Here is a 12,647-nt window from a genome sequence, read left to right on the forward strand (position 1 = left end):
TGCTGATTCAGAAAATTGCATTGGATAGACCACATCAGCTCTAGATTATTAAATATGGTTTTCTGTGGGCAAGCAGATGGCGACTACTGGATAGCATACGTTCTGTATCTGAAACTAGAGCTGATGTTGTCTATCCAATGCAGTTTTCTGAATCAGCACCCCAAATAACCAACCTGAATCTAAACTTGACCAAAAACCGATTTGTTAACCTTTTGGTATTAATGTTGGAGAATGGTCCCTGGTCAACGTGATAGGTAAAGGTAAAGGTGTTCCCCTGACATTAAGTCTAGTCATGTCAGACTCTGGCAGTTGGTGTTCATCTACATTTCTGAGCCGAAGAGCCGGGGTTGTTTATATACACCTCCAAGGTCATGTGGCCAGCATGACTGCACGGAGTGCCATAACCTTTCTATCGGAGCAGTTCCTATTGATCTACTCCCATTTGCATATTTTTGAACTGCGAGGTTGGCAGAAGCTGTGGCTAACAGCAGGAGCTCACCCCACTCCTCAGATTCGAACCGCTGACCTTTCGGTCAGCAAGTTCAGCAGCTCAGTGGTTTAACCCGCTGTGCCACCGAAGGCTCTGGTCAAAGTGGTCCCTGGTCAAAAAAGTTGGGAACCACTTGGTGTAGATCACTTAAGACAGTAGTTCTCAACCTGTGGATCCCCAGATGTTTTGGCTTTCAACCCCCAGAAATCCTAACAGCTGATAAACTGCCTGGGATTTCTGGCAGCTATAGGCCAAATAACCTGGGGACCCACAGGTTGAGAACCACTGAGGAGAAAAAAATGAAGACAGGATGCCCTTTAGACTTGCTTCAAAGTGCACTTGACATGGGAGGCTTTCATTCAAAACAGCTTCTGGAGTGAAGCTCGAACTGCAGTAAACTTATCCAGAAAGAGAAACCACAACACGCCCAGCTCTTTGAGGAGTTTTGAAGCATCTTACCCGAACTGGGAAGTAAACACAAAACGGAAGGGCAGGCAGAAATAGGACTGGCATTTGAAAGAAAACACAGAGAGAAAGAGGGGAGAGTGCCAACCCCTATGCGGTGAAAAGACTGAAGAGAGAACGCCACTTGGCAAGCAAGGCTGGCCCCGCCTCGAGAAAGAAAACGTCAAGCAGGAAGAGGCAGCCAAGGGACGCGGGAAAGTTGGAAAGGCGCCGGGAAGCTTTAAGAGCCCCCTCACCCCAAAGCCCACGTCCTCCAGACACCCACCGCTTTCGGAGGAGAAGAGCTTGCCGGCCGCCTCAGGTGTCGCCACGGAGAGGGAGGGAAAGCGTGAGGCGGGCGTCGGGGCCAGTCCGCGCGGAGCCATGGCTGGCCGAAGAGGAGACCGCGCGCCGCTCTCGAGACCCCGCGCCTCTGGTGCCACGCGCCGCCTTCTCCTCAGCCTCGGTTGGGCGCGGTGCGCACACGCCCCGCCCCCTCCCGTCCAAGCCCCGCCCCTCCCTCCCTCTTTCTCTCTCTCTCCGCCACTCTCCAACTGAGCATGCGCAGTCTGAGGTAAACTTCACTGAGAAGAAGTACCAGCTGGAGCAGGGGTCCCCAAACTAAGGCCCGGGGGCCGGATGCGGCCATCCAAGGCCATTTACCTGGCCCCCGTCCTCAGTTTTAGACGTAGGCTCGCCCAAAGTCTGAAATATCTTGAAGGCACAACAACAACAATCCTACTTGATTCTCTCATTGGCCAGAAGCAGGCCCACACTTCCCACTGAAATCCTGATAAGTTTACAGTATGTTGGTTAAAATTATTTTTATTTTTAAATATTGTCTTGTTCTTTCATTTACCAATATTGTAAATGTAATATTGTAAATGAATGATATGGTAATAATATAATGTACTAGCTGTGCCCGGCCACGCGTTGCTGTGGCAAAATATGGTGGTATGGGAAATAAAGTATTGAGGAACTGGTGGTAGTTAAGGTAAAGGGTAAACGTTTTCCCCTGACATTAAGTCCAGTCATGTCTGACTCAGAGTGTTGGTGCTCATCTCCATTTCTAAGCCGAAGAGCCAGCATTGTCCATAGACTCCTCCAAGGTCATGTGGGATGACTGCATAGAGCGGCGTTACCTTCCCGCCAGAGCAGTACCTATTGATGCACTCACATTTGCATGTTTTTAAACTTCTGGGTTGGCAGAAGCTGGGGCTAACAGTGGGGGCTCTCCACTCCCCCAATTCAAACCTGCAGACTTTCGGTCCAGAAGTTCAGCAGCTCAGCGCTTTAACACGCTGCGCCATCAGGGGATATTATTTCCTAAAGGTTGTGAATATACAATATTTCTGATTGGTTTTTTTTGTCTGTTGGAGGCAAGTATGAATGCTGCAATTAGGAAAAATGATTAGGATGTAATGGCCTTGCAGCTTTAAAGCCTGGCTGCTTCCTCCCTGAGTGAATTTTTTGTTGGGAGGTGTTAGCTGGCCCTGATTCTTTCCTGTCTGGAATTCCCTTGTTTTCAGAGTGGTGTTGTTTGCGATATTTTATGTGCTTCTACTGTCTGTGGCCCTGAGAAAACAGAGGATTTGCCAGACTTTGATGATGGGAATACTTTGTTGGGAGGTGTTAGCTGGCCCTGATTGTTTCCTGTGTGGAATTCCCCTGTTTATTTACTGTCCTGGTTTTAGAGATTATATTGTTCTGCATTATTCTATCCCAGTAATTATTTCATATTAAAGTAGAATCTCACTTATCCAACATTCACGTATATAATGTTCTGGATTATCCAACGCAGTCTGCCTTTTCATAATCAATGTTTTTGTAGTCAGTGTTTTAAATTCATTGTGATATTGTAGTGGTAAATTTGTAAATACAGTACAGTAGAGTCTCACTTATCCAACATAAACAGGCTGGCAGAATATTGGATAAGCGAATATGTTGGATAATAAGGAGGCATTAAGGATAAGCCTATTAAACATCAAATTAGGTTATGATTTTACAAATGAAGCACCAAAATATCATCTTAGACAACAGATTTGGCAGAAAAAGTAGTTCAATACACAGTAATGCTATGTAGTAATTACTGTATTTATGAATTTAGCACCAAAATATTACAATATATTGAAAACATTGACTACAAAAATGCATTGGATAATCCAGAACATTGGATAAGCGAGTGTTGGATAAGTGAGACTCTACTGTAATTACTACATAGCATTACTGCGCATGGAACTACTTTTTCTGTCAAATTTGTTGTATAACATGATGTTTTGGTGCTTAATTTGTAAAACGATTACCTAATTTGATGTTTAATCGGCTTTTCCTGAATCCCTTCTTATTATCCAACATATTCACTTATCCTGCCGGCCTGTTTATGTTGGATAAGTGAGACTCTACTGTATATTGATAATCTTAAATTATCTGCTTAGAACTGGATTATATGAGGCCCCTTCTTCACAGCTGTATAAAATGCACACTGAAGTGGATTATATGGCAGTGTGGAGTCAAGATAATCCAGTGCAAAGCAGATAATGTAAGATTATAAATGGGTTATAGAGCTGTGTAGAAGGGCCTTGAGTCTACACTGCCATATAATCCAGTTTAAATCAGATAATCTGTGGAAGAAGCCTAAGTGAGGCCTAAATCAGCCTGTCCCCTAACTGAAGCCTGGCTGTCCCTTGGCTGGTTGCTAGGCAACCAAGTGGGCAGAGATTAGCCCTCTAAACTGGCAGCAATTGGATAAAAAAAATTATTGCTCTCCCTCTAATTAAGACTTTATTTTTCTTTTCTTTTTGTTGTATCAACCTGGAGGCATGGATGATGGGTTGTGTTGTCAAATTTCGAGGTTGCGGGGCCTGTACTTTTGTTGTTTTGTCCACTGCCCTGATGCCATCACTCTTTTATATATATAGATTGTGTATACATATAATATTGATAATAATATTATAATGTAATACAATATAATATTTATTTACTTCAGTATTTCTACCCCACCCTTCTATAATAATAATAATAATAATAATAATAATAATAATAATAATAAAACTTTATTTATACCCCGCCACCATCTCCCTAACGGGGACTCGGGGCGGCTTACATGGGGCCATGCCCAGAGCAATACAATATAATAAAATATAAAAACAACATATCATAACACAATTAAAACAATACAATAGATAATAATATACATTACAACAAGAAATCAAAGAAACAGTAAAAAATAAGGGCGGGCCGCATGAACACAGAGATAAAAACTCGGGTGAGAGAGACAAAGGAATAAACCACAGGGACACCCAATAGGGGACTTAGGGCGGCTAATAATAATGATACAATAAAATAATATTGTATAATATAATAATATTAATTATATATTATATAGGTAAAGGTAATATTACTAATAATATTACGGTATAATGGTATAGTACAATATAGTATTATATAATGCTAATATTGTGCTATGCTAATAATATAATATATTGTATGTACATACAACTTGTAAGCCGCTCTGAGTCCCCTTCGGGGTGAGAGAGGGTGGGGTATAAATGTAGTAAATAAATAATTGTTGCTGGGGAGTTTGTTTGTTTTTTTGCACTACAAATAAGACATGTGCAGTGAGCATAGGAATTTGTTCGTTTTTTTTTTTTTTCAAATGATAATTCGGCCCCTCAACAATCTGAGGGACCATGAATCGGCCCTCCACTTAAAAAGTTTGAGGACCCCTGAGCTGGAGAGTTTAGGGCGAGATTTCCCATTTGGTGTATTGTGATAGCCATGGATTCCACTGTAAGGGTGAAAGGATGTTCTGAGAGTACATTTTCCTTACACTCTCTGAATCAGGGGACCTCAGCAGTCACTCCGACTTGTGTTGTCGAAGGCTTTCATGGCCGCAATCACTGGGTTGCTGTGGCCATGTTCCAGAAGCATTCTTTCCTGACGTTTCGCCCTCATCTATGGCAGGCATCCTCAGAGGTTGTGAGGTCTGTTGGAAACTAGTCAAGTGGGATTTATATATCTGTGGAAGATCCAGGGTGGGGGGAAAAACTTGTCTGTTTGAGGGAGGTGTGAATGTTTCAATTGATCAGCTTGATTAGCATTGGATAGCCTTTCAGCTTCAAAGCCTGGATTCTTCCTGCCTGAGGGAATCCATTGTTGAGAAGTGTTTCTTTTCTGGAATGCTCCTGTTTTCTGAGTAATGGAGCCCCCAGTGGCACAGCGGGTTAAACCGCTGAGCTAAACTTGCTGACCAATAGGTCGGTGGTTCAAATCCGGGGAGCGGGGTGAGCTCCCGCTGTTAGCCCCAGCTTTTGTCAACCTAGCAGTTCGAAAACATTCAAATGTGAGTAGATCTATAGTTACTGCTTCAGCGGGAAGGTAACAGCGCTCCATTCAGTCATGCCGGCCACATGACCTTGGAGGTGTTTACAGACAACGCCGGCTCTTCGGCATAGAAAAGGAGATCAACACCAACTCCCAGAGTCGGACTCAACCAGACTTGATATCAGGGGAAACCTTTGCATTTACTTTCACAGGACAGTAAATAAAGAACAGCACTCAGAAAACAGGGGAATTCCAGACAAGAAACAATCAAGGCCAGCTAACACCTCCTAACAAAGAATTCCCCCAAACAGGAAATAGTCAGGCTTTGAAACTGCAAGGCTATTCAATGCTAATCAAGGTGGTCAACTGCAACATTCACACTTGTCTCAAACAGAAAAGAGTTCTTTCTTCTTCCATAGATATATAAACCCTACTTGACTAGTTCCCAACAGACCTCACAACCTCTGAGGATGCCTGCCATAGATGTGGGTGAAACGTCAGGAGAGAAAGATTCTGGAACATGGCCATACAGCCCAAAAGACTCACAGCAACCCATTCAGCTAAAGTTAAAGTTAAAAGCTTACTTGACAGTTACAAGTCAAGCTTACTATACAGTTCTACCATTCTGGAAGAAAGACAAGATATAAATCCAATAAATAAATAATAAATAGAACTTCAAACTTTCTGACTATTTTGAGGCTTTTTAGTTGATGGTAAAAAGTTTTAATCTGCTGTTATGTTTCCATTTCCCCCAATAATAAATCATTATGACTGCCTAGATCATTAGTAAACCTTAAAGTGGATTTCTCCTTTGTTTCTTGATCCTTATATATACATCAGTAGCATCCGGCAATGACCAAAATTTAATATAGCATATAGATGTGAGTGTCTATTACTCTGGCAAAGTAATGTGCCTCTATTCACATGCAATGTGTAGTGGAGCAGTACTTGTGTGGATAATTATTTGATAACTAGCATTGCTCTTAACATTAGGAACCACCAAGCATAGCCTAAGGGGAAAATGAAGGAAAAGGATGATTTGTGCTTGAATACCATCATTATCTGTTCTGAAAAATATAATTAAGGTCTGCATTGCTGGAGGGTGAATATATACATCCCATGATACCAAAAACATCAGGTGCTTGTCAGGGCAGCTTAAAAGGAGACACTGTGAAACAGAAGATTATATATATGTAACTTTAAGTATCTGCCCACTAAGCCATCTCCAACAACAAAAAGACACACATCTAATCATTTCCATTCAATGTGGTGTCGAAGGCTTTCTTACTTACTTACTTACTTACTTACTTACTTAGGCGATCCCTCGTCGTTCGAGGATGATAGTCTTCCAACCTTGGTATCTTGGGTGTGTGTTCTTAGGTGGCTGAAGAGACCGATTCTTGACCCGCATATTCTCCCGCAGTGAGGACATCGGTTTCCAGGTGGAAGGCGGTCCCGGTCGGGGTTAGCTTGACGCTCCTTCCTCTTGGCACGTTTCTCCCTTAAGCCCTCCGTTTGTGCCTCTTCGAACTCCGCAGCACTGCTGGTTACAGCTGACCTCCAGTTAGAGCGTTCAAGGGCCAGGGCTTCCCAGTTCTCAGTGTCTATGCCACAGTTTTTAAGGTTGGCTTTGAGCCCATCTTTAAATCTCTTTTCCTGCCCACCAACATTCTGTTTCCCATTCTTGAGTTCGGAGTAGAGGAGCTGCTTTGGGAGACGGTGATCGGGCATTCGGACAACGTGGCCAGTCCAGTCGAAGCCAGTCGAAGGCTTTCATGGTCGGAATCACTGAGTTGCTGTGGGTTTTCCTGGCTGTATGGCCATGTTCCAGAAGCATTTTGCATTTATGGCAGGCATCCTCAAAGGTTGTGAGGAATATTTTCCCATTTCCATTCAGTTTGCCAAATCAAGCCATTCAGCACAATCATATTTAACCTCTTCACAGGGTTCTATAATCCCAAAACGCTCGGTTAACTCTATTTGACCAATTTTTATATAGCCCTTGTATTTATATTTATTGCTCAAAATGGTTCCTTGTTTCCCAGGAAGGACAAATCCCATCATTAATGCAAAATGAGGCAACTACAACTTCAGAAGACAGCAAGGACACCCAAGCTGCCCATCTTGGACCCTCAAGCCATTTCCACTCCAGAAAGATGGAAACAGGCCTGCCACATGGCCTATCATGAACCACCGTCTTCTGTGATGGAAGATGCAAGGGCTGAAGTAAGGTTTAGGAGCCAATTATGTCATCTGTTGTATGTGAAATAAGCAGAACACCAGTGTGGATGTTTCCTCGGGGTATAAAATGTCTTGAATCTGCTCTTTTTTCAGACAACTTTCAACATAGATTCTCTTTCTTAAATCATACTTCCTCGGCTTTCTTGTTTCCTGTACCCTTTACTCCTCAGACTCTTATTCTTTTCCACAGGGCATAGTTTTTTCTGTCTTCAAACCCTATGGATACATTCTCTCAGCCAAAGTTACTTCTACTTCTCCCAGAAAATTTGTGCTAATTGATTCCCATGGTGCTAAGCACTAACATACAACAGTTAGAGGTGTAAGGGTATCAAGAGTTGTTCTGCACCCATAGGGAATTTGTGCAGATTTTAATTTAATTTTGGATTTGGGCTATTTGTGACTCATTTCCTTCCTCTGCTCATCCGGGATCATGCAGTGAAAACTTCCTTTGAAATTAATTGGAATATTGGGAAAGAACCACTTTTTGTCCCTGGCAGAATATTTTCCCACCGATGTTCCTAGACACTGAGCAGCTGCATTTGTGTTTGAAACAGCACGATCAATCGTTTTAATATCAGCATTGCTGAATATAGTCAACATGTGTGCTGTGTTGTTTTGGTTGATTTTAAATGTTTTATTTGGGCTGACAGAGGAAGGCTATGAGCTCAAAGAAATAAGTATCCCTACTGAGACATAAGCTCTTGAGCCGGGGAGAAGATTTCTTATCTTATAATTTCCTTTTTATTTTATTTTTTGTCATTTTTTAAACATTGGGAATATTGATGGAATGTTATCTCTATACTAAAAGCAGATTTGGATTGTTTTTTCAAAAATATCTTCACAAGAAACTTTGATTGCTTTCATGCTTTGGTTGTCTTTAAAACAAATCTGGATGCTGCACTTTGGTGAGGGTACTGCTAAAGCTTTATTTTAAATCCCTAAGCTCTTCCAGCCCCTCAATGAATTGCAGCTTGCTCAATTCGCTGGACAGAATTCAATTAAGTTGAATTTCAAGTGAATTTCACATTTCAGTGCATTAGAAAAAACTGAGACAACAGCTCTGTAAAAAATGTACGTTTTTAATAGCATATAATCAAATGTCTTTCATGAAATAGTAACTAAGGAGAAATCCACTTCTTGGTGCAGATTTCCTTCCTAGACTCAATTGGAGTGTACTGCATATTTTGTTGTTTTGTAAGAGAAATGTAATAGCTCTCTTTAAAAAGAGATGGAAAAACCCATCCTGGGTTAGGGGCAGGTGGAAAGGCATTTCTATTTTAGATTGATTTCAACTTTTAATGTTCAATAATACGGAAAGTTTTAAGGATTAATGAACCTCTAATACTTGTTTACAGTTTTAAAGTATTTTATATGTATATTTTTAAATATGATGTGAGCCGCCTTGGGTCCATCCTGGAGAAATGCAGCATAGAAATTGCCGAAATAAATAAATAAATAAATAAATAAATAAATAAATAAATAAATAAAATTTCTTGAATCTTGACCACCACACCAAGATCCGTTGCAGAAAATATTAGCTAATTATCACAAAGCAATGTGGAAAAAAAACCCTATTTGTTACCATTAAGGATATTATCCCACATACCCACCACCCTATTTATAGCTACTTTTAAAATAGTAAGGAAACGATGTATGACCTGTCATGCCTCATTACAAAAGTGTTTTTTTCATGTGTCAGGAAATTGGAGGGAAGGTGGAGCTGGTCAGAGATTGTCTTCTGAACTCAGGAATCTCTATGAAACTCGAAAAAAGGGGGGAAACATATAAGATGGGATCTTTCAAATTTGCCTGTGCTGAATCACTTCAGATTCCATCCTATCCTTCCAAAATCCTGTTTCAAGAGCTGGTATGTTAGTTTTTAAAAAATAATTTAATAATTAGAAATACAAAAAATTCAAATAGCCTTGTTTTTCCTGTCATTTCTCCTTCGTAGTATTCTTGGCTTTTGAAGTTGCCGTACTGCTAGCTTTTAAAGTTTCGGACTTCCGTAATTGAAAGTACTGAGATTGGGAGAAAAACCCAGTATCACCAAAGTGGTGTCTAGTTAAGATCAATGCTCTGGGTTTACTCCAGAGTAGCAGGATTGGAGGGGAAAGCCCAGTATGCCCAAAGTGGTGTCTAGTTAAGATCTTTGCCTCGTGTCTACTTTAAAAAAAATTAAAGAAACTTGTTGGGGAAAAATGGGAGTAGACCCAAGGCACTGATTTTAACTAGACACTACTTGGAGATACTGGACTTTCCCCTCCAATCCTGCCATTCTCTGTAAATCCCATATACTATTTGAAAATTACTTAAGCAATGTCAGGTATTATGTTGATGGCAATGAAATAATTTCCCAGTTTCTAATGTTTAACACTTTTCTGTTAATTTAAAAACCCATCATCTCAGGCTCTGAACTTGATCATGGCAACAATGGGTGCATCCACACTGCACCACTAATGCGGTTTGACACCACTTTCGTTATCATGATTCTATGCTATGGAATTCTGTAAGTTCTTCAGCCTTCTCTGTCAAAGTATGCTGGTGCCTCACCAAACTACAAATCCCATTATTCCATATAATTGAATCAGGACAGTTAAAGTTAAACTGTATTAATTCAACAGCTAAGATACACCTAATATTTTCTTCTTTGACATCAGAGAATGGTTGGACAACACACAGAAGACAAAGAGGCTAATATTTGTTAGCTTTTCAACTGCTACAAGACTCTTGACTGTTTTCATAGAAACCGTGAGTAAATGGACTAGAAGAATACAGGCCGTCTCCAAGTTATGAACATGATATGTTCTGTAGGTTTGTTCTTAAGTTGAACTTGTATGTACGTCAGAACAGATACATTTTTAAATGTAACTCTAGCATGCATATATATATATATATATATATATATATATATATATATATATATATATATAATATATATATATATATATTCTTTAGCTTTGGATAGCATAGGAAAGGGTTAACATCCCTGCAGTGTTTGTTTCACTGTCTGTGTCCCTATTCAGAAGACTTCACCTCACTTTCTGTCCCTGTGATAATTGGATTTTGAAAAATTTGGCTCGTTGTGGAAACAAAGATTGGTTAGAAAGCTTTTCTGGACACACTGTTTCCCCATGATAACTCTTTCAAGAGTGAATTTTTCTTCCTAGGGGTAGATTTCTCTCATTTCCTGTTGTTTCACCCATATTCTTAAGTATGAGTCGTTTGTAAGTTGCATGTTTATAGCTCAGGGGCTGCCTGTATTTGGGATTGTTTTCTCTTTACAAGAGAAGGCAGAGAGTCTTTCCTATCCTCACTTAGAGCATGCCATTGATACAACTCTTCCAGTGATTGTTAACTTCTGATCCATCAACCAGGCCATAGCACTTTTTATCTACTGTATGCATATAAGTGAATTATTAACTTTTAATTTCTTTCCTAACTTATAAAAACAGCCATACACAAAGAAGCCCCAGCTTATTTTATGTGCTAGTGTGCCTCAGTTCATGAGCAGAAGGAATGCAGTTCTGCCGTGAATAGGCACCCGTTTGCTTATTTTAGCCAATCCTCAACATTCCAGTTTTCTGATGATGTTTGATTTAACTGTTTCCTGGATATATGGGATTTTGTATGGTGAAAACCCTTTGGGAACAAAAACTGTTAGGAAATGAAGATCATTCCCAGAGTATTCTAATAGCAAAATCTGGTTTAAGAAACAGAACAGGAGTGTTGTTGTTTTGTTTTTGTTTTTTTTGGGGGGGGGGGGGGAATGCACATTTTCACTAGATCGGCTAAAAGTAATGGATTCACACATGGATTTGATTGTTAAATAAATATTTCCATGCCAAAATGCATATTTTTGAATAGATATTTCCACTCACCAAAACAAGAAAGGGTTTGTTTAAAAGCTCATTGAATTTATGCATTCCTTTGATACTTTTTGTACTTCGACAGATATTTTGGGTTACAATGGTAATGAATAAGGTAAAGGTAAAGGTTTCCCCTAACATTAAGTCTAGTCATGTTCGACTCTGGGGGTTGGTGCAATCTCAATTTCTAAGCTGAAGAGCTGGCGTTGTCCATAGACACCTCCAAGGTCAAGTGACCGGCTTAACTGCCTGGAGTGCCATTACCTTCCTGCTGGAGCAGTATCTATTGATCTACACACATTTACATATTTTCAAACTGCTAGGTTGGCAGAAGCTGGAGCTAACAGTAGGAGCTCAGCCCGCTCCACAGATTCGAACCACCAACCTTTTGGTCAGCAAGTTCAGCAGCTCAGTGGTTCAATCCGCTGCACCACCGGGGGCTCCATGTTAATGAATGCAAAACCCAAAAGTCAATTTTAGTAGAGATTATTGTATACTATGTATACAATCTCTCCCATATATAAGATTAGAACATTGTACATGAATGAAGATATTTTATTTTTGTCACTAAAACCATCATGTCACATCTTAGTTCTAGGATTATTTAGTTGGAAATTGTAATCTTTCAGCACTGATGTTGGAACATCAGAAAGCAAGAGGCTCAAGCAGCATGTGTGACAAAGTATTCTCTTCTCCAACAGGTTGCTGCTCCTAGCATCTGTAGCCCAAAGCGGTGGGATCAGCACTGAATACTGTAACTGGCGTTAGTGTAGTCTTGTAATACTTTTAGCGCCCTTGTTGTGTCATGTCTTTTATGTTAATAATACTTCTCTTAAACCTAAATTGCAGCTCATATTCTCTTTTGTTGCCTGGACATAAGAAGCCACACCAACCTTTACTAAAGAACTATGTGGAGCAGAATCAGTGAAGCTGGGGAGAAAATCCATTCTGAGTTGTTTGGAGTCCATCAGATTTTTTTACAAGTACAACATGGACACACTGAAATACATATCTCTGGCAGTTGAGAATGTGCCCATATATTATGTATATTACATTATAAATTCAATGTTCTTGGTATATATTGTTCTGTTAGACCTTCTCATTACAGATGCCATGAACTTTCAGCAGCAAGATATAACACAGCCAGTAAGATTTATTGCTGGTTTTAGTTTCATCGGGAGTGGTAGAATTCACAAGGGATTCACCAGCCGCTCACCAGCTATAAATCTCATTCGATGTTGACATTAATGGGGGAGTAAAGATTGTTGGTCTCTAAAATT

The 12,647-nt window shown here is 40.3% G+C and overlaps 2 protein-coding genes across 2 annotated transcripts in view; one reads left to right on the top strand and one right to left on the bottom strand.

The window, feature by feature from the left end:
- Positions 1-1,421, bottom strand: part of rell1 (RELT like 1) — a 40,859-nt gene extending 39,438 nt beyond the window's left edge. The window contains exon 1 of the mRNA XM_003226251.4: positions 1,221-1,421. Within this exon, the coding sequence (XP_003226299.1) occupies positions 1,221-1,320 (100 nt within the window). The 5' untranslated portion in view covers positions 1,321-1,421. The remainder of the gene's footprint in view (positions 1-1,220) is intronic.
- A 116-nt stretch (positions 1,422-1,537) lies between these two features.
- pgm2 (phosphoglucomutase 2) overlaps positions 1,538-12,647 on the top strand; it is a 161,248-nt gene continuing 150,138 nt past the window's right edge. Inside the window, exons 1-2 of the mRNA XM_062982222.1 lie at positions 1,538-1,738; positions 7,303-7,483. The gene's annotated coding sequence lies outside the window, so the exon portion shown is untranslated. The remainder of the gene's footprint in view (positions 1,739-7,302; positions 7,484-12,647) is intronic.

Source organism: Anolis carolinensis, chromosome 5 (genome assembly GCF_035594765.1).
Source record: "Anolis carolinensis isolate JA03-04 chromosome 5, rAnoCar3.1.pri, whole genome shotgun sequence".
In the NCBI taxonomy this organism is placed as follows: Eukaryota; Metazoa; Chordata; class Lepidosauria; order Squamata; family Dactyloidae; genus Anolis; species Anolis carolinensis.